The following is a 25415-nucleotide window of genomic DNA, read 5'->3' on the forward strand; positions in this document are numbered from 1 at the left end:
AAGACCGTGTAAGGGAAAAAGATTCATTTTATTACTGCAGAGAAATGCCAAAGATTTTGATGATTAAATCTATAAATGGATTTGCCAATTGACTGTCAGATCTTTATCCCTTATTCAGGTAAATCCTATTTATTTGTGAAGCCAATAAGAGAATAAGAGCTCAAGCTAGAATATAGTTTTAGCTGAAAGCTTGTGAAATACTTATAGTGGATCCTCTAAGTACATACAGTTATGAAGGAAGCATTGATGTATTTGCTTGATTCCTCACAGTCGCTGTCCTCATCTGAGGAATCATCTGAATCATGTTCACCCTCCTTACTGCATTCGTCTTCGTGCCTGATCGGCACTCGGTTAAAGTCATCTGCATGAGACAAAGTGTCACACTGCTGCTCAGGTATAGGATTAGAGGGGGGCTGTCCCTGCATGTGCAGGGGGGAAAACAGATAGAAAAAGGCTAGTTTTTTCACAGCAGACTGCAGAACAAAGGCCACTTCATTTGAAATAAACTTAAACACTCCCAATAATTCACATTTTTAAAAACTCATCTCTTCTTTTTTCAAACACTATGAGAAGTTTCTAATTTTACAGTGTTGAGAAAATTAATCAATCAAATACATCTCAGTAATTTATTGTCCTCATTTTTTCAAAATTTAGTAGGTTTTCTTACAGAAGATGAAATAAGGGAAGGTTTGTGGAAAATACTTACATGGAATTATGTTGGCATTCCTATTTTTGCTTTTATTTTCCTCACGGTTCCCAGTGTTCTGAGTCCGCCACCCCTTATAGGAAGGTAATCTCTAAAGAAAGAGGATGTTTGGTATTATGCTTGGTTAAAATGGTTCCTGAGATCATTGTCCCCTCTGGACACCCACACCCAGTCTTCATCTCCCAGTGCCTCACTTCTTACTTTAATTCTTTAAACTTTGGTCACTGGACTATAGTTTAAAAATAGCTGCTATACCATGTCCAATGGCACAGGAAATCATGCACACAGAAATAAGTAATCATTCTATGCTCCCCATCTTTGTTAAAAATATTAACATCAAAAGCAGGAATAAAATTTCATTCATTTACAGTTTTTTTCATGAAGGTAAAGACACTGTTTCTGTGCCAGAGAAATAAAATAGCACAGAAGGGATCTATTATGTATGGTATCTCTATCTCATTACTATTGTGCAAAGCACTTTCTAATGTAAGTGGGACGTAATGGCACCAGAATGCAATGCTTATTTACCTGAAACTCTGCCTCCAGCAGAGAAGGATCACTCGGAGGATCTTTTCTTTTCAAATTGTTAAGATAGGAATGCAGTTCTGAGAGACTGACCTCTGTTTCTCCATACTGATTGTATTCCACTAGCGCTTGATGGATAAGGATGTACTGTGACTGATGTTTCCCATTTGAAGGGTTTAAAAATGAAGTTATTAAAGAGTAAAAAAAAAAAAAAAATCACTTTTTAAAACCATTGTAAGAAACTATTATTCCCATGATGTTATCAGTGTTAATAATATTAAGCATAATGTCAAATAGGCATTAAATACAAGTATTAAAAATCAGACTGGCTTCCAAATTAGACATTTTGGAGCACATTTAGTGATGAAAAATGTTCTGCAAATAGATGTAATGTCATTGAAGAAATATGCAATTGAGATTTGAAAGATCTGCAAAATACTTAAATAAGTTAAAAACATGCATTGCATCAGTCTGTAACTTTTGTTGTATTCTCAACTCAACTGAGAATCCCTCCTAGACAGTCAGTTTTTAGAATTCGAAAATTAAGTTTGACTATGCAAGCTCAATTTTGCATTTGTGAATTGTATGCCAAAAGCTGGATTATCAAATCTAAGATGTTCTTCTTGGCTTCTTTTTTTAAAGCCTAAACTTAAAAAGTTGAAGTTTTGAACACTGAAAACCTGTGTTGGAAGTTTTTCTCTCTCTTAATATTTTTCAGAGCTATATTTTCTATGAACAACTTCAACTGAACTGTAGCAGTACCCTAGACTCAAAAGCACACTTTTGAGAAATACTGATGAAGCCCTAGCAAAGGAGAGTTCTAAGTGACCGGACTTTTAGCGAGATACCTCTACTTGAACCATAAGGCACCGCTGCCGACGCAGCTTCACAACATAGCCGTAAACATCCACTCTGCCTTCTGCATCCAGCCCCTCCAGCATGGCATCAATTCCTATATACGTCCCGGTGCGCCCAACACCGGCACTGCAAAGCACAAAAGAATTTGGTTATCGAGAGGGAATGGCATCTCCCAGTCCCACTCTGAGAGGAGAGCAGTCAGTGAGAGAGCGAAAGTGAAAGTGTGCAACAACGGGATATGAAGCAACTGAAAACAGTTCTTGCTGTAAATTAATTGGCAACACAAACAATGAGGAGTTTGTATTTTAAATATCTTTTAATGAAAGTAAGGCCAATATTGCCAAATGTGGTGCTTTTAGCCAGAGTAGCCTGACATTTATCTGGCTGCTTTCCAAAAGCCCAAAAGTCTATTTATCCTCAGATTTTATCTACCTGAATATCCTTCAGAAAACCGGCCTTTTTATGCATCTTTGGCTGCCTCACTCTCAAGTAATCACGTCAAAAATTTGGAATTAGCCAAACACCTTTGCCTGCTTCCTTTTCTGAATAGCTTCACTTCATGTTCATTTAACATTAACATAATTTTTAAAAAATAATATACATTTACCTGCAATGAACCACTATTGGGCCACTAAAAAAGTTGCTGAGAGCATTAATTCTGCGTCGGAGTTTGAGAAGGAGATGCGGATCCTCAGGGACTCCATGGTCTGGCCAGCTTGTGAACTGAATATGAGTGACATCTCTTCCAGTTGTTCTTTCTCTTCCCTAGATAAAGTGAAGTGTGTTTTTATATATATATACACACACACATATATATACACACACACACACAAAGCCAAAGTCAAGTGCCGATATACAAAACAGAAGAAAGATAAGGGCAACAGTCATCAAATATTGAAACAGAATTTTCAAACAGTGTGCTGTAATGTTGTAATCCCAAAGGTCTCTCAGGTTATGACATTTTTTATATTCAATTTAATTAAAAAATATGCATGGATCAGGAATACACAATGACTCCAACAAGAGAATAAGCATGAGGTTCAAAGTGTTGCTAAAAATACTTTCTCAGGTTATATCCAGAGTATAGTGTGTCTCCCCACTCTATTAATAAACAACTTGGCCAGTGTATAGCTCTGCTTACTTCAAGGGGTACAGATTGGAAATTCTCTTATGTGTCCTAGGAGTAGCCTGCTGAGGCTACAACAGATTTAAGGGGAAAAAAAGAAAAAAAACCAAACCAAACAACTTTAAACTGTAACTCAGACTTCTACCATTTAGAAATAGATACAAGAAAACCTATGATTTTCAATGAGATTGACTCTCTTAAGTCACTTGATTAAAGCTTAAAGCATGTCAGATCTTGAGTCCTACTTTCATATGTTGCTGCTAGATTAAAAGAGAGGACATACATTTTGATAACAACGATTATAAAACAAAATGAGAAAGACATCTCAATGGCATTCTTTTAATGGCCAAGATTTAGTATGGCTATATGGGCATTTCCCCAGTAATTAACCCCCAAATTCTTACTCTAAGTTGAATTACCCAGTTGTGGCACAGTTATTCATACAGTTATTTGCCATTGTTTCAGTAATTATACATCACTATTCCACCAGAACTGCAGAAGTCTCCACTTTCTCGCCAGGGACCACTTAAATTCCCCGACCAATATCAGTTTTATCTATATTAACATGATGTCAGCCGAACAGAGAGCAGACAGCTCTAAAAATATCAGTCCTCAACCTGCAGCCATCTCTCATTTCTAATGTCAGATTGTTCTAGTCACAGAGCAATATCTTTGTTAATAGTTAATTCTTAACATCCTGATATTTCTTCACACTAAGTTATGACTTTCTTTTAATCAGACCACTTCCTGAGTAAATTTTAATGCAACATGAGAGAGCAGAATAGGAATTTCCAGCTGTAATCATGGATCAAGATGGGTGGAGTCTGTTGCTTGACTATTTTGCTGAAAATCTGTCAGTAGATTTATTCTTTGAGTCTTAATGCTTTTAGCTATGACTTATGCTCCATTTAGCCTCACTGAAATATTTTCGCAAAGGGCCTGAGAGGAGTATTTAGCCTTAGATGGCAAATTTTGTTCTCAATTACGCACAGAGCAACTAATGTGTTTTCAGATGTATAAAAGAGAGAAATTAACCAGCCTTAATGATTCTACACAAAGCCAAATGGTAATTTAAAAACAGTTATGTTTATAAATGCACTAGAGATTACCAGAATTTGTAATTGTCCCCTGTACAATTATCACAAGGGTAGAAAATGGTGCTCTATGAGTCATATTGATTTAACTTGCAGAAGGTTAACCAGTAAAATTTCTGTGTAAAAGAGCAAGCTAAATATCTAAGGAAACCACAGTGTATTAAGTTTTCCATACTTAACAGCATATTAACAGTTTCCTCTTAAATGTAGATTCCAGAGTACTAAGGAAAATACATTTTTAAGTTGGGAAATATATGTCTAAACTCTAACTTGTAAGGAATGACACCTACATCTAAGAAGTTTTCTCTTAAACTGTATGTTGCTTAGGGAAAAACAGCAGAGCATCTTCCATTGATAGCTGACTCTTCTCCTCTTAAAAGGATCTCTCAATGATACTTACAGACTCCAAATAGACACTCCAGTTCCAGTCAGTCTTACACTTTTGAATCAACTTACGTTTGTGATGTGTAGTTTCTGAATGACATAGTCTGGACACGTTTTACTTTCATTGATCTTCACAATGATGTCCCCATATGTTGCAGAGCCATTCTCCATTGACGGCCAGTACTGGGCACATTTGTTCTGTGAAGACATGAAGTTAGGTGAGCAGCACGACAGCAAAGTGGCAGAGAGGTGAGAGCTAGAAGAAAGTCTGATTTAAAATAGATGGCAACTCAGTATAGTTTTTCCAACTTCTCACAGGTCTTGTCCTCTCCTGAAAAGGCTGTCACTGCTTAGGATGTCAGTGCTAAATAATTCCAAATATCCAACAATTCAGGTCTCTGACCTGAAGTTTATGCCCATGGGATTTAACTTGGAACATAAAGTGGGGAAAAAATCCTGTACACTAGTTGAAAAAGTGAACAGCTACTCTTGCTGTTGCCTGAAGGCAGTAGAAAAGTTTGCAGCTACTTCTGTGCTTCTTTTTCAGTCTTCAGAGAGGAATGTTGCTCCTGCCTGCCTATAACATCAACTTGGGGATGCTGTAAATCCACATGCTGCCAACCTTTTCATCTTTAAAAGCAGTTAAAACAGCAGTTCCCCTTCTTCCTGCTGTACCTTGAATAAGGAACAAAAGCAAGCCAAAAGCACCCAACCTTCCAGTTAAAGGAAGGGCAAAGACAACAGATAAAAAAATATTCTGTCTAGGATTTACTGAGGGCTTTGCCAGGATATCAGAAGATAATAGACAGGAGAAAAATACAAACCATACCTTTTATGACAGGTCTGTGAGGAACTAGAGTTCTACCTTGAGCCCTTTTCTGGATTAGCTGTAATTTGGGAGCTAGCCCTCTGCTACTTACAGCTGTGACTAAAGTGACATTTTCTGATAAGACTGGTAATTCCACAAGGCAACACTGTTTTGGCATGCTTTTCAACATAGGTTCTGCCACAACAAAAGAACAGCAAAGAATGAAAACAAAGTACTAAGAAGAAAATGTAATTCACCACAGCACAGCAACCCTTTCTGTTTTCAGACAAAAGAAGGGTGGAAAGATGGATGGATGGAAGGATGGATGGAAGGATGGATGGATGGATGGATGGATGGATATTTCTCACCCTCTTTCCTTCCTCACAGCGAGTCACCATGACAATAATTGTTGCTTTCTGTTCCCAGATCATTCTCCAGAAATCATCTGTGGTTTCATCCTTGGGGCCTAGCAGGAGATATTTTAAGGGAGTTTTTCAAAGAGTGCAGCTACATGAAAAAACACTTGCCTTCTTGACATGCTTAGCCATGCAGTCTGAAAAGTTAACCAGAGATCATGCAAATAACAGCCACACACTTGATTTCATTATGACTGCTGCCATTAGGCTACAACATTTTAAAAGTCTCATATATAACTTTAGTGCATAGCTGTGAAATCTGAACACTTTTGGTGTAACATTATACATCATGAGAAATCTGCCTTTGAAGTACAATTTATTCATCTTCACAAAATTCCCAAAGCAAAAAGTCATTGGCAACTTTTTCATATTAAATTTCAAAATGTCAGATTTTCAATTTTTCTTTAAATTTACTAATACTTTTTTACTACTCTCTCTAACAAAAAACGGGTGAATAAAGAAAGCATATTCTTTTAAGGTTAAAAATTACCTTGTGCAGCAATGTATTTTCTTGGCTCTTTGAAACCCTATAAAAAGTACAATGTTATCAACTTGTAGAAAGGAAGCATGAACAATTTAAAAGTTTGCAACTTTGAAAATAAATTCAATATACAACAGTCCAATAATACCAAATACATTACAAAGATGGAAAGAACTCAAATGGAAATCTTCAAAAATGTTTGATGCATGAAATTTACAGACTACAAAATTTCTTCAATAGTGCCTAAGACTTTTATTAAGTAGAAGTCACTCACATCAATATAACTTGCATTGATATAGTCTGATCCTGGGTCTCCTGGGATCTCTGAGAGCTCAACACGGTTATGATCATCTGTTTAAATAATTTAAAACAAAATAATTATATTAGCTCAAGGCACTGAGAAAACAAATATTTATAAAACATGCAAAAATCGTAACAAATACTCACATGGAAGGATATCAATGTAACGGTTTTTGTTCTGATTATGGCTTTTTTTTGCCTCCTTTATTGAAAATTTAGTGAAAACTCTAGGAATACTCTGTAAAATACAATGTTTCTTTTATTAGGTAAGCATATATTTAATATAGCTTCTACTTACAGTCAAACATATATGGAAGGAATTTGGTACTACTGAGTCTGGAAGACAACATTCTGTTTCATATGATACTACTTCATATATTTCTTACATCTAAAATAAACGCATTTCTTTTCCCTTAATATAAATAATATATATCTCCACAATTATATATTATTTATATCCCCATGGCTATGCAGTAAGAGAGGGTATTAAAAATATGCATTAAAAGATACTTTAGAATGAGAAATATTTAGACTGTGTATTTTAGACTTTTGCTGAAAAATCTTCAGGAAAAGAAAAAAGTACCATCATCTTATAATGAGGAGAGCTTGGTAGCAAAATTAACTGAAGCCTGTTTTACCTTAGATGAGAATTGACTCAATTTTCTAGATTCTTTTTTTTTTATTTATTTATAACCAGCGCATATACTTCAAACATGCTCTTGAACAGAATTCTTCCAACCACCTGGCTATACTGTGGTATATTTTGAGCCGATGACAAACCTGAAATTCATCCAAGAAAAGTCTTCCTTCATCAGCAATCTTCCTCTTGTACGTGTCCAGCAACTGCTCTGAAGGTATTGGCTCTATGTTCAGAAGTTGCCTGTCATCATCTTTAACTGTGTAAATACGTTGAACTTTTATCAATACTGACTTTGAAAATGTAAATTACATTTCAGTAAATGTGATTCTCGAATTGTCAGATAAATTAACAAAAGGACAGACCTCTTTATTTTAACTAAGCATGTTTATTTTTCCAAAAAGTGTTGTTGCCTGAGCCAGCTGTGAGCAAACAGGCCCTGGGAACAACAGAACTTGTTCAGCTCTGCTGCCTGACTGGAGACACCTCAGGAGGAGGCCACACGCAGGGACATGGCATTAACAACACTTTTGTACAAAGTGGCGATTGTCACATTCAGGACACAGCAACAGCCCCAACACCCACAATAGTTACATGGCTTTGCCCTCTACTTCAATTCTGATCATTTGTCGTCAGTGGTAAAATGGATTACTATGCAAACAACCTACCAACGTAACAACATGTGTTGCCTACTTTTTCAAATTTTCTCCAACTTATTCTCTGAGTTGCAATAATCTGTAATATCATCTTTAATGATAAAGTAATGATTGAACACGTTTTAACATCTCTATCTAGACATTTATCCATTTTTCATTTACATTGAAAAGTTTTTTTTTTAACAACCGTGTGTCTAAGCAAATGGATTTGAATATCAACACAGTATTACTTCCAATTTAACGCAGTTAATTTCTGTGGGCTTGAATGTCATAAATTATTTTTTTCTTGAAGCTTTCTGATATTGATTCTGTCTTTCTTCATACGCTTTGAAATCTTGTGCAAAAAGTTGCACATAATGTTCGGTTTCAGTCTTTGGGATTTGAAAGCCTTCAAAATTTTCAGTAAAAACCAACGGGCTTATGTTTAAATTCTTACTTTGAAAAAGGTGCGCAGGAAAGGGACTTCTGGTTGAAGCTGTATTTGATTCTGGACTTACTCTCAGGGTTAAACATATCACAACCATTGTCTGGGATAACAAAATTGGGTTTGTAATTAAATAATAAATCGGAGTTTTTCAAGCACTGATAAACTTTCAGTTCATTTAAGTATAAATACTTCTGCTATGTATTTACTGAAGTATCTTTTTTTTCTCCAAGTGAGGTGTTATCATGTTGATATCTGTAATCTATGTATACAACCTAGAATGTAAACAATCCAAAGGTGGCAGCAAGACATGTGACTAATTTTATTTCCACTTGTTAAATATGTAAAGATACTCACCTGCAACAAGGTTCACACCTTCAGAAGAATTGCTGTAAGAAGCAAAAGCATCTGTAAAAGCTTTGACTAGTAAGACATATATATGATAATGAGTTAAATAAAAGCAGTTTTGTATGTGAAAACCAAGACTGTTCATAACCAGCAGACCGCATTACAAGCTCTGTGAAACAAGAGTGCCACAACTGGGACTTACAGGCCCTATGCAGAGGTGGTTGGGATCCTTGTCTTCCTACTCTGAGCACTATTGAGGGGGAGTAACAAGGGGAACACCTCAAACAGCTTTACCACTTGCATAATTTTGTCCATATCACCTGCAGCAAACACGTCTTTAATTTCTTCACTGGAATGACTGCTCACACCATCTTTGTTTCTCTTGCTAAATAAGTGACAAAAAACTAACACATACATAAAATATAATGAAATTAAGTTTAAATGCTAAGTAGCCAAGAACAAGCCAAACTCTCTGGAGCTGTACAAGCAAAAATTAGTTTCCTTCCCTAAGCACAAAAGTTCGCATCTGAGCAAAAGCAGCTCCTGGTCCCCCTAAGGGGAAGACCTGGGGGGGGAAGGGATTGGAAGAGATAAGTCCCCAAGTTCTGCTGTTGCCAGAGGGCTGAGAGGTTTCTGAAGAAATTGCCCCAACTCCTCTGTCTCTACCAGCAGCAAATGCCCCCTCACACATTGCACCACCTCCCTTCACAGCAACAGCAGCAGTCAGCCTGGCTTTCCAGGGCTCGTCAGGGAAGGCAATGACCATTCTTCTATTGCCATCCGCTGCCACGTCACCTACAGATGACTATAAATAATAAAGCCTCCCTGAGATGTTGTTTTGTGTGAATAAGCATTTGAAAGAGTTCCAAGAAAATGTGTATTATTTTCATTACTTTTAACTTAAATATATGAAGGAAAGGTTTTCCAGACATTTGTGAATATTTTTTTCACAAAACTAGTGACAAAACATTTTGTTCTAGCACATCAGTTCTTCTGTGCCCTGAGAAAGGGTATAGCACAGAGATTTTAAATTTATTTAATTGTATTTGCATTGCCAGACAAACCACTAAAAATTGAGTTTCTTTTGAAAGGATTAAAAGGTAAAAGGATGTCTTTTCCCAGTATTAATGAAATATCAAACTTGTAACATTTTTGCACTACCCGTTGGGAAATCTTGTGGAAAACAGAAAGTACACACACCACCACCCCCCACCTCCGCCCCAGCTTATATAAGAGAGGGAGAGAAACATGAAGCTTACCTGAGCTTTTTTTTGTGAAGATCATAGATTTTGTACAGAACCAGTAGTAAAGCAATCGATGTCACAACGATCAAGAATGCCAAGAATATAATCAGGGCTTTAGAATTATCTAACAACAGAAAAATAATACATTTATTATTTCTTGAATACATAATTAATGGCATTTAAAAATTACTTTTTTTTCCTTTTTTTTTTTAAATCTGTATACTTCCTAGAACCAGGGCTCATTTATTTTTTGTGAAAAGAACTAAACAGTTATTTTTAAGTGTTTAGTTTAGGTTTGTTATTCCAAAGTGCCAAAAACTTTTAAGCTCACAGAAAAGGAGGAAATTCTATTTCTTCATTAAGAAAACTTCCACTTAAACTTTCCATGTCCACCTGTCAAAATGCTACAACTCACTCACTGGTTCGGCATTACCATGGTTGTGTCCTGCTCTGTGTGACCTGTACATCTGAGCAGTGGAGCTCTCAGCTGATCTGGGAGTTGGGAATCCCTGACAAGTCACAGATGTTCAGCTCCTGAAACGCAGGATCTGAACACAGGAAAATAACCCAAAAGTGAATAATTTAAGTTAGAGAAATGAATTTCTAGTTGCATTCGAATGTTTCCTGAAGAAACCATAGCTGTGTAATAATTCTGAGTTATGGTCAATGACTTGCCAACATGATCTCTTACATGAGAGAGGATATTATGAATGACGATATTATTTTTTCAAATGCAGATCAACTATTAACTACTAAAAACCAGGCAGTTTGGATTTTTAATTAGGAGCAATTGTAACGGAATTCACAATTTACACTATTACTCTATACTATGCTAAAGTCTAACAGTAAAAATGCTGTATATATTTACTTACATCTGGTTTTTATACTCTCCTTTACTGGCTGCCCTCTATGTTTTCCGTTAAACACTAAGATCTGTATGAAGTGGGTGAGAATAATAGAGATGTTAATATATAACAAGTAAAAATTTATGGATATTTGAAATACATCCATCTATTGGCAATGAATCAACCTCATCGGCAGCAGGATCTGCTATCAAACTTTGTATAGCCATTTATAGTGCAGCTCAGGTTTCCACCTGAGGTTACAGCAAGATCTAGATCCAAAAATATGTAGATGACTGGAAAAAAAGGTTAGTGAAATAGGAGACACATTTTACAAAATCAAAATCAGATGTATCTCAAGGAAAAAATCAAATATATCTCTTATCAAATCAAAACCAAATCTCTCAAATCTGAAAAATAACCATGCAATATGTAATAAAACATCTTTATTTTATTTACTTCAACAGTAAGTATACAAATAGTTAACTGAATTGGATATTTTTAATACAATTTCCTGTATGGGAAGCAATTAATAAAAGGTTAAATTATAGAAGCCAAAATAAATTTTTAAATTAGCCGCTTTCTTGCAACATTAACTTTTGGGTACTTTAACTGGTGTTAAAATACTGACTTTGTTTAAAGTCAGTATTATTTTGTAATATATTTTACATCCAATCCTTTAAATTTCCTTAATAGAAATTCCTATCAGATCTAACAGGCAGCTTGAATTTTGTACGCCAAATATTTCACACTTTTCTTGTGAAGAAAAATTAATTTTACAATTAAAGATTTAATATTAAACAGTGGAGAATACTAACAGGATTGAATAATAGTGATTTTAATAGTAATATTCTCCTGCTGCAAATCGTCCAAAAGGGGAGGAGAAGGGCTTTCATTGCTGACTGCAGGCTCAGTTCTTACTGAGCCTACCCGATCCCTTAAAAAAAAACCTCTCCTGAAGACACAGAGGACTGTGCCCCAGCTCCCACCCTCTGCTCTAAAAGGCTGATGTGTTCAGGGGGTTGGTGGTTTCTGAATTCTGCAGCTGGGAAGAAAGCCATCGTAGGTGGCAACATCCAGAGGGGTAGCAGAGGTGGCAGAGAAAACAAGCAAGAAGCTTCTCAAATAGCGAAAGCCAGAAACCTAGTGCAGCAGTCGGGGTCAAAATATCACTAAACCAAAAAGTATGCTGGGTAGGCTGGGTAGGCTCCTGTTTATGCCTTGAACAATTCAGTGTGCAGATAGAAAGGAATCATGACATCTGCCAACGCTCACAGGTGATCTGTTGTTTTTTCTTGAGCCTTCCATAACCTGAACCAGAACCCTTTCATTACATAAGGCTTTCTCTGTTTTTCCAGCAAGAATTGGGCAAAATCAGTTCAAAGGAGAAGCTGGGGTTTAGAGCCAAGCAGAAGACAATTTCTTCTGTAAGGCAAACTGCTCACTGCAAGTGGTGTACAAAAAGCTTACAAGAGTGCAGGGGTCTTGTACTACGGGGGCAATGCAAGCATCTTTTGCTCCTACAGGGCCATAAACTCGTCTTTAGTTTCCAAATACAAAGCTTTCTGAGCAGAATCTGTTGGAAAAATACTGACAAAGCCTTGGAACAAAACCTAGACTACTCAAGTTGTCTGATACTGCATTTCCTCAGGAAGACACAGAGAAAAGAGGAAAAGGTTGTCGAAAATGAGTGAAACTGGTTCCTAAAAGTAATAAAACTCCATCATTCCTACTGGTTACTTTCTTACCTAAATTTTACTGAGAGGAGCTATCAGGATATAAAAAATATTCCTACTGGCCACATTAAGGAGATCACACAAGACCACTGGCTTTGCAAGCAACAAATGCCAAAAGGGTGAAATGCCTGCAAGAAGAGAAAATAGCAGGAGGCCTTCAGGAAAGTGAAGGTTGTAAACAGAGGATGATATATGTTGTATGGAAACAAGGACTGGCTTGTAAAAGGCTGATGTAAGGACATGTGAAAGGATCTGAACTGCTTTACACTAACTAGTCCCTGAAGCATCAAAAATCTTCACAGTGAAAAATTCTGAACAATTTATTTCTGAGCAATTATCTTAAAACTTAAATCTCATATTTATCCTCTGACTGAAATGACAGTCACACATTCATTAAATGAAATGTGTTTTAAACACTAAAATATCAATTATACTTAAGAAACTATTTTAAAACTTATGGAAATCCCAAATTCCTCTCTGTCCCAAGTACAAACAATCTCTTCAGCTTGTATTTTTCATGCTGAAAGAACCTATGTGGAATAGCACACAAGGGATTGATTGATAGGCTAGGCACATATGCATTTTATTTCCAAAGTAATAGCTACTTCTTTACATCTGTGGCCTACAGATCCATAGATTAACTCCTCTGCCACCATATTTGCCTTTTTTCCTAAAATCAACTATAATATGCTTAAACAATGAAAATACAGCAATATTTTATATATTTAATTTAATAAGCCTACTTACCGTAAATGTATAGTTTGTCAAGTACAAGAGATTTTCTTTTTTAAAATCACAATAATTGCCACTGATGTCCTTTGTTCCATCATTTTCCCAAGTCAATTCAAATATTGTTTTTTCTCCATACACTTGTTGACTTTTGCACTTAATTTGGACAGCATTATCAGCTGTCAATGTTGCATTAACATCAATCACTGGCTGTGGTTCTGTTCACAAAAGAAGTGTTACTGGTTCTGTTCTCATCGTTTCAAAACAAACATTTCAACAGTTGTATGTGTTCATTTCTGTTTGTTATCTTCTCTCTTAATAATTTAATACATTTTCTTTCTTAAAAATTTCAGTCCCAATTTAACAAGATAAAGAAAATCAATTTTGAGTTAACCATAGGCTTATCTGAACCGGAAAAGATGTGAAGTGGAACCGAAAAGGCTGGGAAGATCAGAGCTCTACTGATAGTCAGGCTGCAAAGATAATATGATGGCAACTATGTCTCTTGCGTCTGACATCACTTTCTCATTTGAGGAACGTGGGACAACAGACAAGACAGGAGAACAAACAGTTTTCCGTGTGAGTGTACGTTTCAAAACTTCTGTAAATGAAATTTCTTACCAGCAGTTACTAGTATATTTTAATATTCAGAATAGTATCCTTTTGCTTAAAGTGTCACATTGTCTTAAATCTGGCCTAAAACCACAAAAACTTTTAACTTTTTAATGATAAAGAATCTGTTAAGCCTAACCTGTGTTTTCTAACTCTAATTTTGTATGTTGTAGCAAATGGGTTTCAGACTGGGGGCACAGCCCAAGGGACCTTTCATAGAGAGCTTATAAAACCTTTCAGAAAGTAAATAACCTTCTGCATAAGGCAGCTCCATTGGCCACATTTCAGTAGAACAGCACCATGGAAATTTTCTTCAAAATCACTTCAATTTGCAAGCTAGCATAATTTTAAAAAAAAAAAAGTAAAAAAAAAGTAAAAAAAACAAGTAAAAGGCAGCTTTTTTCTTCATATGAAGAGCTAAGATGTGGGAGGCTTTACAAGCAGATCAAATATCCCATCTGAGGAGTGGCAGGATATTTTACTTGGCTGAGTGTGCGGTTGTGATGAATCTGCTCATTTTTATCCACAGAACAGATTTGTTAGATTCCTATTCAGCATACTACTGAAAGAGCTGGGACAAGGAGAAAGTGAACATTTCTGGAGGCAATGTGTTTGTTCAAGATTAAAACATATTTTATAAAATGTAGGTTTTTCCTACTTCCAAGGAGTTGTGCTCTACTGATATATTCTCTTGTTCAAGAAGCCATAAAACTCTTCCACTATCTGCTTGGTTATGTCTCCAACTGTTGTAACCGTAGGAGAAGGTTTAATAAATACCATTAATTCGTGAAGGCAAGCAACTTGTTATTTTCTCAAAAAATAAGGGAACTAAGGTTGTTTTCCAGACCCATAGACTTATATTGTGGACTGTAATCTTCACCTGAGTTATTAAAATATGAGTGGGGGTTCCAAAATATAATATGCTCAAACTAGATTATCATAGACAGAAAAATCATGATCATGCTCAAATTAGGGCTGTCTAAATATTAAAGACATTTTTCACTTTCTGTTACAGTTAAGTCTCAGATCAAATGGTTTACATTATCAATCAATTCATTTATCAGCTTTTTTTTTTTTTTCCATGGGGCTTCAGGCGATAATTTTGATCCCTATATTCTTCCAACTATAAACTAAAATTTGATAGCTAATGACCCAGAGTAATAGGGAGATTCCAATGTTTCCATGGATAGTCTATAAAACTGGATGCAAAAGCTCTGCATATTCCACAGAGGGATAGGATTCAAATTCAAAACAATAGTCTGCCAGAAGCCCCTGTATTTCCCAAAGCTCTACAGAAACACATTTAATAAAAACAGCAGTTAGATTTAATGTTCTTATCTATCGATTTCTACATACTTTTCAGAGTGCTAAAAGCAACAAAAGAATTAATTATTCCTGTTATTAGGGGAAAAAAAAGAAATCACCACTTTAAACTATGGTTACATCAATAACACAAAAATAATATTTGATTTTTCACTTAAAAAAACCTTTTGCCTATTCAGTGAAATTAAAGGAAATATTAATTTAGTATCTTACCAGGTATAAACCATCATAGTTTCCCTATAGCTGTATCTCTATATTAGCTGAGTCTGGAGGTGGTGGAACTAGAGCTAAAAAAGTACTGGAAGAAATTAGATAAACATTGTTTTTTGGGTTGTGGTTTTTTTCCCCTCAAAGAAGGAATTAAAACAGTATGAGGCTCTGCATCTGAAAATTAAAAGGGGGAAAAAAAAACCCAATAAAATAGAAAGGACTGTGTCTCTATTATGCCTTGTCTGGATCAGGAAAATATATGTAAAGTCTGTTGGTTTGGCGTTTTTTTTTTAGCTTTTCTTGTAGTTCTATCAATTGAATATGTATGGCAAATAAAGAATCAGGACGATGGGGGTAAGCTTTTGAAAGCATAGCCCCAAAAAGGTGCACAGACCTTTCTGACAGCACAAGGGTTGGCACACATTTGGCTTTAACCTAACGTGGAGTCTTAGAAGCTGACTGTGTGTGTGTGCATCCAAACTAACCAAAACCCGGTACAGACATCAGTATTAGTGTAGCCTGGGTAATGCAAGTCTGCTTTGAGCAAACAGGCAACTACAGCACAGAAGGTACATTCTGCACGACTTTGTAGCTTTCATGCCACAAAGAAAAAAAAATTAATTCTCTTTTTGTTTAATTTGAATCTTTTCTTTAGATTGGGACATAATACTTTCTAAAATCTTATCAAGAATTTCAAATGAATGCAGAATTTTTTTAAAAAAATCTAATATATGTAACAAGAATACTAATATTAAATGCATAATTAAATATAGATTAGCATTAAGTAATTAAAAAAGAAACACTAATGATATGAATGTCAATAAAATGCTTTTAATGTTAATGTTTCTTGGCTAATAGTAATACCATATATAAAATATAATGAAGTACAATAAGAAAGCACATATTCCCTGTGTTAGTACCAGCCTTGTTCATAACAGTTAGCAAACAAGAGACTTACCTGCTGATTTTGTTGTAAAGTTACAACTTTCAGTTTTTCCCATAATTTTTGTATCATTATATTTGCTGTTTGTATATGGAGTCACAGATACAGAACCTTTGGTATGAGGTTCTAATTCATGGCAAATAAAGTTAGTCATGTTGACATATTTTGGCTCTTTAAGAAAAAATGAAAAATGAAATTAGTTAATGAAATTTCTGTTAGGAGCACAGGAACTCTTTATCAGAGCTACCTGAAACCACTGTCATGTGTACATCTACTTTAATTACGTTGTAGTTGGTTGGTTTGTCTTGCTTACTAATGCAAAGTGAAGGCTCAGGAAGAGGAAGAAATATATTGCCCAATGAAAAAGGTTGGAAGTTGAGGTTTTGTTCTGTTTTGTTTTTTACTTTCTCAGTATGTCATTTAAATGGGTGTAATTAAAAACTAACACAAAGTGCATTGATAAAGAGAGGTTGATACTTTCTTCTGTGTTCAGCTTGGGAGGGGATTAGTAGATAGATGTCAAAAGTCACTCCGCACACTGGGCAAGTCTGTTCTGGTAGGACGCGAGAGATGTCGTGTGCTTTCAGTAGTGGCAAGCAGGACAGAAAGGAATTGCGTGAGAAGCAACATGAGCGAAGCTATTACCCATACAGTAGCTGGGGCTTTGGTGGCTTGGGGAACTGGGGAGCAATGGCCTTTCCATGTTTCCTTCTGGCTGCTTCAGATGTGAGTTCCCTGCATCCCAGCATACTACATTGGTCTCTTACATTGGCCATGCCAGACCAACCACAGAAACCGGTGCACGGGGCTGCCACCCTTGTGGGTAGTGGTCAAATTCGGGGCATGGAGAATGGGAGAGACTATTTGTATCTGGGGAGCACATGAGCATGACAGCCTTTGGTTCCTGCGGCAGTCCAGGTTTACAAAACAAAGAATTAATTAACCCAGGACTAGCTTAAACCTGACATATATTTCCTGGAGTCGTGTATCAGGCTCTTCATTTTCAAAACATCATTTTCCAGTCCTTGTTTTAAAGCAAAGCTCACACCTGGAAAACATGGTCCCAGTATAACAGATACAGACTTACCCATCTAAATGTAAGATGGCCTAAAACAGCGTATCTGAGAAGAGTGACCGTTTAGTAGAAGACAACCACCTGGCTTTACCTATCTAAACATGTATATGCTAACTGCCACACTTAGGACCCCTGACTTTTACATACATTGTTGTTACTCAGAAGGCAGGTCCCTGTCTTCTCAGAGAATATACTAACCAGCTATAGCAGCATTTTCTGAGATAGAGCACCATGCTACAAACTGACCAGGCAACTGATGATCTTGTCATAACTTATTCTTAGTACAATAAGCATGAGAACTGACAGAGTTGTGTCCTGAAATGGTAAACTGAATAACCACAGGGTTCAACTGGAACAACCTCAAAGGAAAGAAACGTAAATGTTTGTACCAAAAAAAAAAAAAAAATTTTTTTCTGCACGGTTTGAAGAGATTCCAATATGGTTTGACAGTGCATCATGCTTGGTGCTCTGTTAATATTAAAACATGCAATTAATTATTCAATACTGAAGGGGCGTATACTTACTTTTGTTATTGCATTTCACCTCATAGCCGTGTATAGGACCCTTTGAAATGTCACTAGGTTTCTTCCAACTAACTGATACATTTCTGGCATCACAAACTACTGTAAGGTTCTCTGGTGCTTCTGGAGCTGTTGTAAAAGAAAAATAACAGGGAGGAAAGGAAATGTTTGAATGAAAATGCAAAATATTCCTCTTTTTACCTACTTTGATTAAATTAAATTTCACTGGATACTAAAGCAAGATACCAACATGTAATATTTTTCGTAGTCTATTTCATTCAAAGACATTATACATATGTATAAACTGAGTATGTGTAAAAGCATCATATTAGAGTAATTTCATAAATTTAATTAATTCAGAACAAGGTGAATACAGCAATATCCCTTTTTACTAAAATTGTCCAACATTTCCAAATACTATACATTGTTTTGATTTCCTTACAATTTTAACAAACTTTAAATGTTTGGCCTGAATTTTTATTTGCAGATTACTTGATTTAGGTTGATTTCCTTTTTAATTCAGGAAAAAAGCTAAGCTATTTCCAATGTTTTGCAAAAACACATAATTTTATCTGGAGACATTCTTTGCAATTATTCTATCACGTCTTTCTTCAAATCAAGAATTTAATACTTGTTTTTGACTAGGCCTACACTTTTTTTTTTTCTTTCTTCATTCACACTTCCTTACATTTGGCCATGTTCTCACCCTAAAAAAAAAAAAACCACAATCTCTGTGAGAAGGAGAGCAAGGCATCAGACTGGAAGACTGAGACTGAGGCTGGGGCTGGAGAGAGGGAAAGGAAGACTGTAACTGCAGTCAAAGAACAACCTCAAGGGCAGGGAATCAGGCGGGAGGAGCTGGAGGAGAACCTGAGAGTGGCTGAGCACACTGCTCAAAATATATCTTCAACCCCAGGAAACACATATAGTGGGATTCATAGTAGGGTTTTCCAGAAATATGTGGAATATAAAGCAAAACTAAGCATTACACTTACCACCATAATCTGTTGTTATAGTGAAGCTTTGGTTGACAACCTCCTTTTCAAAAAAACGTACAGTACCAATGCAGTTGTACTCATGGTTGGGTGACAAAGTGTTCAGCTCTTTACAAGTTTGGTTTAATACTCGAAAGACTGATAAATCTGTAGACACAAAAAGAGTTTTATCAATATTTTTCACAACTCCAAAAGTACATGGTACCATTTTAACTGGTATTTTCTCTACCATATTTATTCAATATAATTTGTAATAAACTATGACAATATTCCAAATAAATAGAAAAGTGTACAACCTAATCCAATGACTAGGTTTTAGGTTCTTTTATACTAACTTCATTTGCACAGATCTTTACTTTTCATCAGTAAAGCTCATATGATTTGACTTTCTAAGAAAACAGTTTTCCCACAGAAATCAAAACATTTCATGGGAGTCTAACATAACCCTGGAGTGGCTTCTTACCTCTTCAGCTCCCTGACATGAGAAATCTCGATCCCTGGACATTCATCATGCACTTTTCTGGGACACATGAGGACATCCAGCATCCATATCTTCTCTACCACACTAGCTGCCTTTGAGCCAGTGTCTCCTCAGGCTGGCCAACTCCAAAAGCAAAGAGCCTGGACTCTCGCCATCCATGAGCCTGCAGAGCCAGCTGCCGGAGTAGTCTGCAAGGGATCAGCTCACAGCAGACCCACAGACTGCAGGATTTCCAAACTCTCAGCTCCCCTTCAGACCATCAAGTACGACCTCAAAATCCTCAAAGTCTGCAATTTGTGAAGCTGGTAACTCAGGAGATGAGCTCTCTGGGTTTGAACTTTCCCCAGATCTGCAGTCTGTGGGGACGGTAGTCCCCAACCTGGCAATCCCAGAAATTCTGAACAGCCCTTCCCTCAAACTGGCACAATTAATTTAAATCTGCCAGTCTCTCATCAAAAGACAACATCAACATTGCTCTTAAAAATAAATAAATAAATAAACATTCAACTTTAAAATATCTTAGAAGTGTTTTACCTTTGCACCTAATAGTCACGTTAGCACAGGCAAATGAGTTTTCCCAGCATAACTTTGCAGATGTGTTGGTTTTATCCTCAATTTTGAAAGGATTCTTGCTGCTGCCTGAAAAGGATTAATATATGTCACTGTGACATTGGCTATATTGGTTCTTTAAATAGCAACTTTTTCTTTTATATTTATTGACTTGCTCTGCAATATGAAAATAAAATTAGCACAGAATAATATACAAAGAATTTAACAAGAAATGGAAAGTAAAAATTGAAAAAGCCTACATGTGATAAAGATAATGCTGGTATTCAAATAATAAATGAAACTTTTAATCCAACAATCTCTTTAGTGAACAAAACATCCAGCATAAATAGTAGCTTTCAAGCACCGGCTAGTCTTGCTATTGCTAACCGCACTGCATACGGCCAATGTAGTTAAAGTTCCCTTTTTTTCTTTACAATGAGAAAATTACATTTTTTTACGTCCTACTTTAAGAAAATACTGAGGTTTTAAGGTGCAACTTCAAAATGCAAAATATCTTGCAAACCAAGCACAAAGTATGAAAACCTTCTGTCTGATTCTCTGAAAAGAGACAAGAATAGACTAAGAAATCCAGGAAAGCTGAATTACCGCATGTCAAAAAAAAAAAAAAAAAAAAAAAGAAACCCTTCTATACCTACCAGGTGGAATACTAAGATAATTGTCTGTGCAATTTTTAACTGTAACTGTATATCTCATGCATCTCTGAAGTTTTATTGTATAGGTGCTGGAATCCACTCTTACGGACTTGTTAGCCTCCAAAATAAAATATTCTCTGTTTTTTACGAGATTTTCCAGTGTAACTTCAACTGTGTTATTCTCGTCTTTTACACTTATGTTGTGGTGAATAACATTATCTAAAAGAAAAAGATAAAATAGCAAACAATGATTTTATGACAATTTTTAAGAACCATTAAATATTTTATGGCACCCCCAGCACCATATGTGTTCTAAAAATCAGAAAATACAGCAAAATTAGCGGCTCCTCATTCTTTATTTTCATTTTTTATTTATCTTTTATTTAAAAAAATTGTTCCGTCAAAACAGAAAATTTCCTTAGGAAAATATTCTTTTAAATAATTCTCCAGTTAGGAAAACTAAAGAATTAAAAAGATTAACATTCCAGAACCAGATTTGCTTTAATTTAAAATATCAGTTCAAAGGGAAATACTTTGTTTCGACACATTGAATCATTTGTTTAAACAGAAATTTCAAATTTTCTTGTTCAAAGCATTTCATAACCATCAAGTAAATAATGGCTATAGCCTATTCCTGAAAATAAGAAAGGAGAGGTCTCTAATTCTGAAAAGAGATAAACCAATGTCCAAACTTTAGTTTTACTTTAGTTATGAATTGCAGCTTGCAGCATGTGATTATCAGCATGATAGGGAAAAATTAGAGAGGCTCTAGTGGAATGAAGGCAGATCTTTTCTGTAGCCCTGACATCAACAGCCTAGTGTAGGGAAATTTAACAAAACTGTAAATGAGATGAGAAGACCAGAAATGTTAATAACTTTAATCCTACTCTTCCAGAATTGGAAAACAGTTTATAAAATAACCTGAGATGCTAACGGATCAGTTTTACTGATCGGTAGTCTGTATTTGAGTTTACTGATTTGGTCAAATTTCAGGACTGAGAAAAATAAGGGGTTTTGTTCTTACCACAAGGTTCTTCAGTTGTCACTATGGGAGCTTCTATAAGAAAAGAAAACAAAATGAAGGTGAAGCTCGGCAGGTTTGGGTTTTTTTCACAGAGCATTGGAGGAGGATGACTGGTACTCCCCCAAACTCTTCATTCAATATATTCAATACAAGTAATTGTATTTAACATTCCACTCACATTTGAATATAACATCATTTTTTTAAGTAGTTATATTGGGATCATGTGTTTTTCATCATTTTCCAATGACATCACTGACTACAAATTGAACTGGTTATTAATAACATTTCTGCATACAAAGTTACACAAGAATATTCTAAATTCACACATTCTTATAGCAGTATGATAAGCTATAGCAGTTTCCCAGGATATGTATGCTGTGGAACGGCTAACTGAACAGTATCCCATGTCACTAAAGAAACAAAATTTACCTACTTTTTGCACAGCTACTCTTACCTTTGGAAAGAGATTTATGCAACAGTACAGATCGTTTTACAACTATTTTTACACTGAAATACCCAAAAGAAATTACGAGCCGGTACTTAGAAAACCTGTACGGAAGCTTGAGCAAGAGCTTCATCCTGAAAACAATTGCTTAAAATATACTAAGGTATAAGTATTACCAAAAGAGACTGATATCTAATTTTTTTCATAGAAGATAGGCCCTATATTTGCATCCCTCCAGGCTGGGAGTCATCTGGCTGAGTAGTGCCCCTAATGAGAGTGTAAAGTGAGAGGATCCCGTGGAGAGTTACCAAGATGGTTAGGGGCAGAAGACCCACAAGTAAAAGCTAAGCTCAGTCTGTCAAAGAGCTGACAGCAGCCTACAGCTACTTGAAGGGCAGTTACTAAGATGGTGAGAGTCCAATTCCTGGATGTACTTTGCTCAAGCAGACACATACATTTTACTGAGCTGAGTAATTCCTTCCAGCCCAATTGCAATAACAATGTGTGTAAGTGCTTGCAACATTAGATCCCAAGAAAACATTAATGCTGAGTGAAACAAAAGGGAAGCCACCGGAAAACAGAGGCATACGGATCTGTGGATATATTCATACTTTTTTGCTGCTTGGGCAAATTTCTGTGAATATCAAGAGGAGTACTGACACAGTAACTGACAGATTTACCCTCCTACTATGCTACTGTGTGGAAATAATTTCTATTTTTCACTTGCTTGACAAGTGGTAAATCTGGTATCTTTAATATTACTGATAAACTATTAATAAGTTTCCTAAAAACATCCTTAAGTTTAATGCAGTTGTATACAAAATTTGTATGCTTAAGTTTGACAAAAGAAATTCAACACAAATTCCCTCATTCTAACACATTTTCTGTGCTTGCAATATCATAATTGTGATAACTGTGTGCAAGTTTGTCACCTATTGTGTGAGTGGGGATGATCCCAGTGTTTGCTGGCATGCTGACTGGTGAGATGGTGCTGTGCAAGGATGTTGAATTGTAATCATCTGTAAGGAAGTAAACAACATATCAGCATTAAAAAGTAAAATTCGTTATTTCATATGGCTATGTCATCAGAAATGTCTTACACTACAGCGCTTCTCCACTTTTTTTTTTCCCCTGGGATTTTTGTAATTTAGAGAAGAGTGCTGAAAGAAAAATCATGTTAATATATCCAATAAAACAGAATATGAGTATTTAAATAGAAAGCAAGCTTTTAGGAATATACCACTTACTAATATACAAGGACAATTTTTTTGTCATTATTTAGGCATAATCCAGGATGGAGTCAACATAAAAATGGCGTTAATAATTGTGAACTGGGAAAAACTAAAACATTTTGCTGTGTTCTTACAGTAAAATACAATTATTTATAGTGCTTGTGCTCTTTCAGAAACAAGCACTCCAGTAGTGTTTGTTTGCCAGATCACATACCTTGCTCGCTATATTACTTACTATATCTCAGTATTTATCTCCCTGCTTATAAACCACTGACAGGTTTCTCTTTTAGGTCCATTCCTATTGCTCTTGCTTTGGCAACAGCCTCGTTGACAGCAGCTGGCATTTTGATACTACTGTGATGACTTCAAGACTTGGCCATCAGATACCAGATCCTAGAAATAATTCTGGCATTGCCACTATGCCAAATTGCAGATACCCTTTCTATTTAATGAACTAGAAGCTGGAAAAGACTACCCTGAGGCTGAATTACGTAGTTTTCCTCTACAGTAATTACTTAGTTTTCCCCCACAGTTCAGAGAGCAGTGAGTGGCATCTAAAGGAAGACGGCAAACCTGATGAAGCATTCTTGAAGGCAATGGGAGTGCGTGTGGTGAAGGCAGCAGTGCTGCTGCGTGGTGGGTTGCTGAGTCCCCTGCCAGGGACGGAGCCTGTGTGCGTGGAGAGGTATGTGCTGTCTGCAGGAGAGACACCTGTGGTGAGAGGTACAGCAGTTTCATTAATGCTTCAGAGGCTGCCCGGTCAAGGAGGGACACAAAGCCGCACACAACAAAGGACTGCTGTGCTGGAGCACTCTCGTACTGAGGCACTGTGAATTTGTTAGTAAGCAAAGGCACATCGAACACTCAAGGTGTTAGGGGGTCAGCTGAACATCCAGTAAGTATAATCCTTTTTGGCACTGACTGCAGCTCTTTCATGCTAAATGTTGTGTTCTAAAATATACGCAAATTCATGACTCAAAACCAGACTTGTCTGATATTTTTGTCTGTTAAGACAGCTTTCATTTCACTGGGCTGAATGAAAAGGCATTACACACTCTGCGAGATAACTGTGTGCAGGAAAAGGAAAGAAGAAATGGTCAGAAAAAAACATCAATGCAGTTCTGTCATGTAAATTAAAAGTTTCTTACCAGGTGTAGTCGCTGCTGACTCAAGTCCTTAAAAACAGAAAGAGAGAGAGAAAGTGTAAATTAAACTTTCAAGGAATTAAATACAATCATACGCCAAAAATATAAAAAGAAATGTTCCTTCCTCCCAACTATCAGCTGAGCTTTTCCCACAGAATTACACATTCTTAAGTAATATTTAGTGGCATGTAGCAACAACCAGACCTCCAAAATATTAAGCATATGATATGTGGTCTATTATTGTCCACACTAAAAATCACTTTTTCTTGAGCCAGGAATCTGTGCTGTGCAGCCTGAGGGGTGGAGACAGCATCGGGAAGGCTGTAGTGGATGCCAGTTGAGCTGAAACAGGAGTGGAGCAGCAGTGCCGTGGTCCCGAATTCACCATTACCTTCAGCGGTGCCTGGAGGTGAGAGTGATGTGGAGCGTGCAGGTGGAGGTGACAGAAGGGAGGGAGAGCTGGCATTTGCCAGATTTTCATCTCCTGCTGCACAGTGGGGAAAAAATATCATCAGGTGAGCAATGCATGAAAACGAGAAGCTCATTGCAAGCAGAAAGGCTGCCAGCTGCTCTCTGAATTATATTTCTTCCTCCAGTATTGGCAAAAAGAACATGCTTACATTGCTCTCCAGTTCCTGCACAGGCTGTGCAACACATCTGCTTGGATTTATTGCAAGAGCATGGCTTGCGATTAAGTCTGCAAGACCACTAATTCCAAATTCCCACCAATTTGTCCGGGATGCCTTTGTGGCAAAGAGATTTGATCATCCTTTAGCAAGGTGTGGGGCATGCACTGATTTCAGGTGTTTGAAAACACCAGCTGAAGGTGCAGCTTGCAAAGAGCCCAGACTGACTGGGGTGTTTTTGTTTTGTGTTGTTGACCCAGGAAGGAC

At 36.4% G+C, this 25415-nt stretch overlaps 1 protein-coding gene across 9 annotated transcripts in view; it reads right to left on the reverse strand.

Moving 5' to 3' along the window:
- The window catches only part of PTPRC (protein tyrosine phosphatase receptor type C), a 70313-nt gene that overhangs the window by 9848 nt on the left and 35050 nt on the right, over positions 1 to 25415 (reverse strand). For 3 of the 9 annotated variants that reach the window (XM_075156538.1, XM_075156537.1, XM_075156536.1), the window contains 25 exons: positions 24914 to 25009; positions 24526 to 24552; positions 23951 to 24088; positions 23078 to 23164; positions 21701 to 21733; positions 20680 to 20895; positions 20009 to 20113; positions 18994 to 19140; positions 18002 to 18127; positions 16418 to 16573; positions 13333 to 13532; positions 10880 to 10940; positions 10023 to 10131; positions 8773 to 8804; positions 7479 to 7594; positions 6846 to 6936; positions 6673 to 6749; positions 6408 to 6444; positions 5870 to 5967; positions 4766 to 4891; positions 2697 to 2854; positions 2080 to 2215; positions 1235 to 1384; positions 707 to 797; positions 228 to 361 (listed from right to left, as the gene is read on the reverse strand). In XM_075156538.1, coding sequence (XP_075012639.1) covers positions 228 to 361; positions 707 to 797; positions 1235 to 1384; positions 2080 to 2215; positions 2697 to 2854; positions 4766 to 4891; positions 5870 to 5967; positions 6408 to 6444; positions 6673 to 6749; positions 6846 to 6936; positions 7479 to 7594; positions 8773 to 8804; positions 10023 to 10131; positions 10880 to 10940; positions 13333 to 13532; positions 16418 to 16573; positions 18002 to 18127; positions 18994 to 19140; positions 20009 to 20113; positions 20680 to 20895; positions 21701 to 21733; positions 23078 to 23164; positions 23951 to 24088; positions 24526 to 24552; positions 24914 to 25009 — 2747 coding nt within the window. The remainder of the gene's footprint in view (positions 1 to 227; positions 362 to 706; positions 798 to 1234; positions 1385 to 2079; positions 2216 to 2696; positions 2855 to 4765; positions 4892 to 5869; positions 5968 to 6407; positions 6445 to 6672; positions 6750 to 6845; positions 6937 to 7478; positions 7595 to 8772; positions 8805 to 10022; positions 10132 to 10879; positions 10941 to 13332; positions 13533 to 16417; positions 16574 to 18001; positions 18128 to 18993; positions 19141 to 20008; positions 20114 to 20679; positions 20896 to 21700; positions 21734 to 23077; positions 23165 to 23950; positions 24089 to 24525; positions 24553 to 24913; positions 25010 to 25415) is intronic. The other 6 variants (XM_075156540.1, XM_075156539.1, XM_075156543.1 and 3 more) reach the window with 5 other exon arrangements.

The sequence above is a fragment of the Calonectris borealis genome, chromosome 8 (assembly GCF_964195595.1).
Source record: "Calonectris borealis chromosome 8, bCalBor7.hap1.2, whole genome shotgun sequence".
Lineage (NCBI taxonomy): Eukaryota > Metazoa > Chordata > Aves > Procellariiformes > Procellariidae > Calonectris > Calonectris borealis.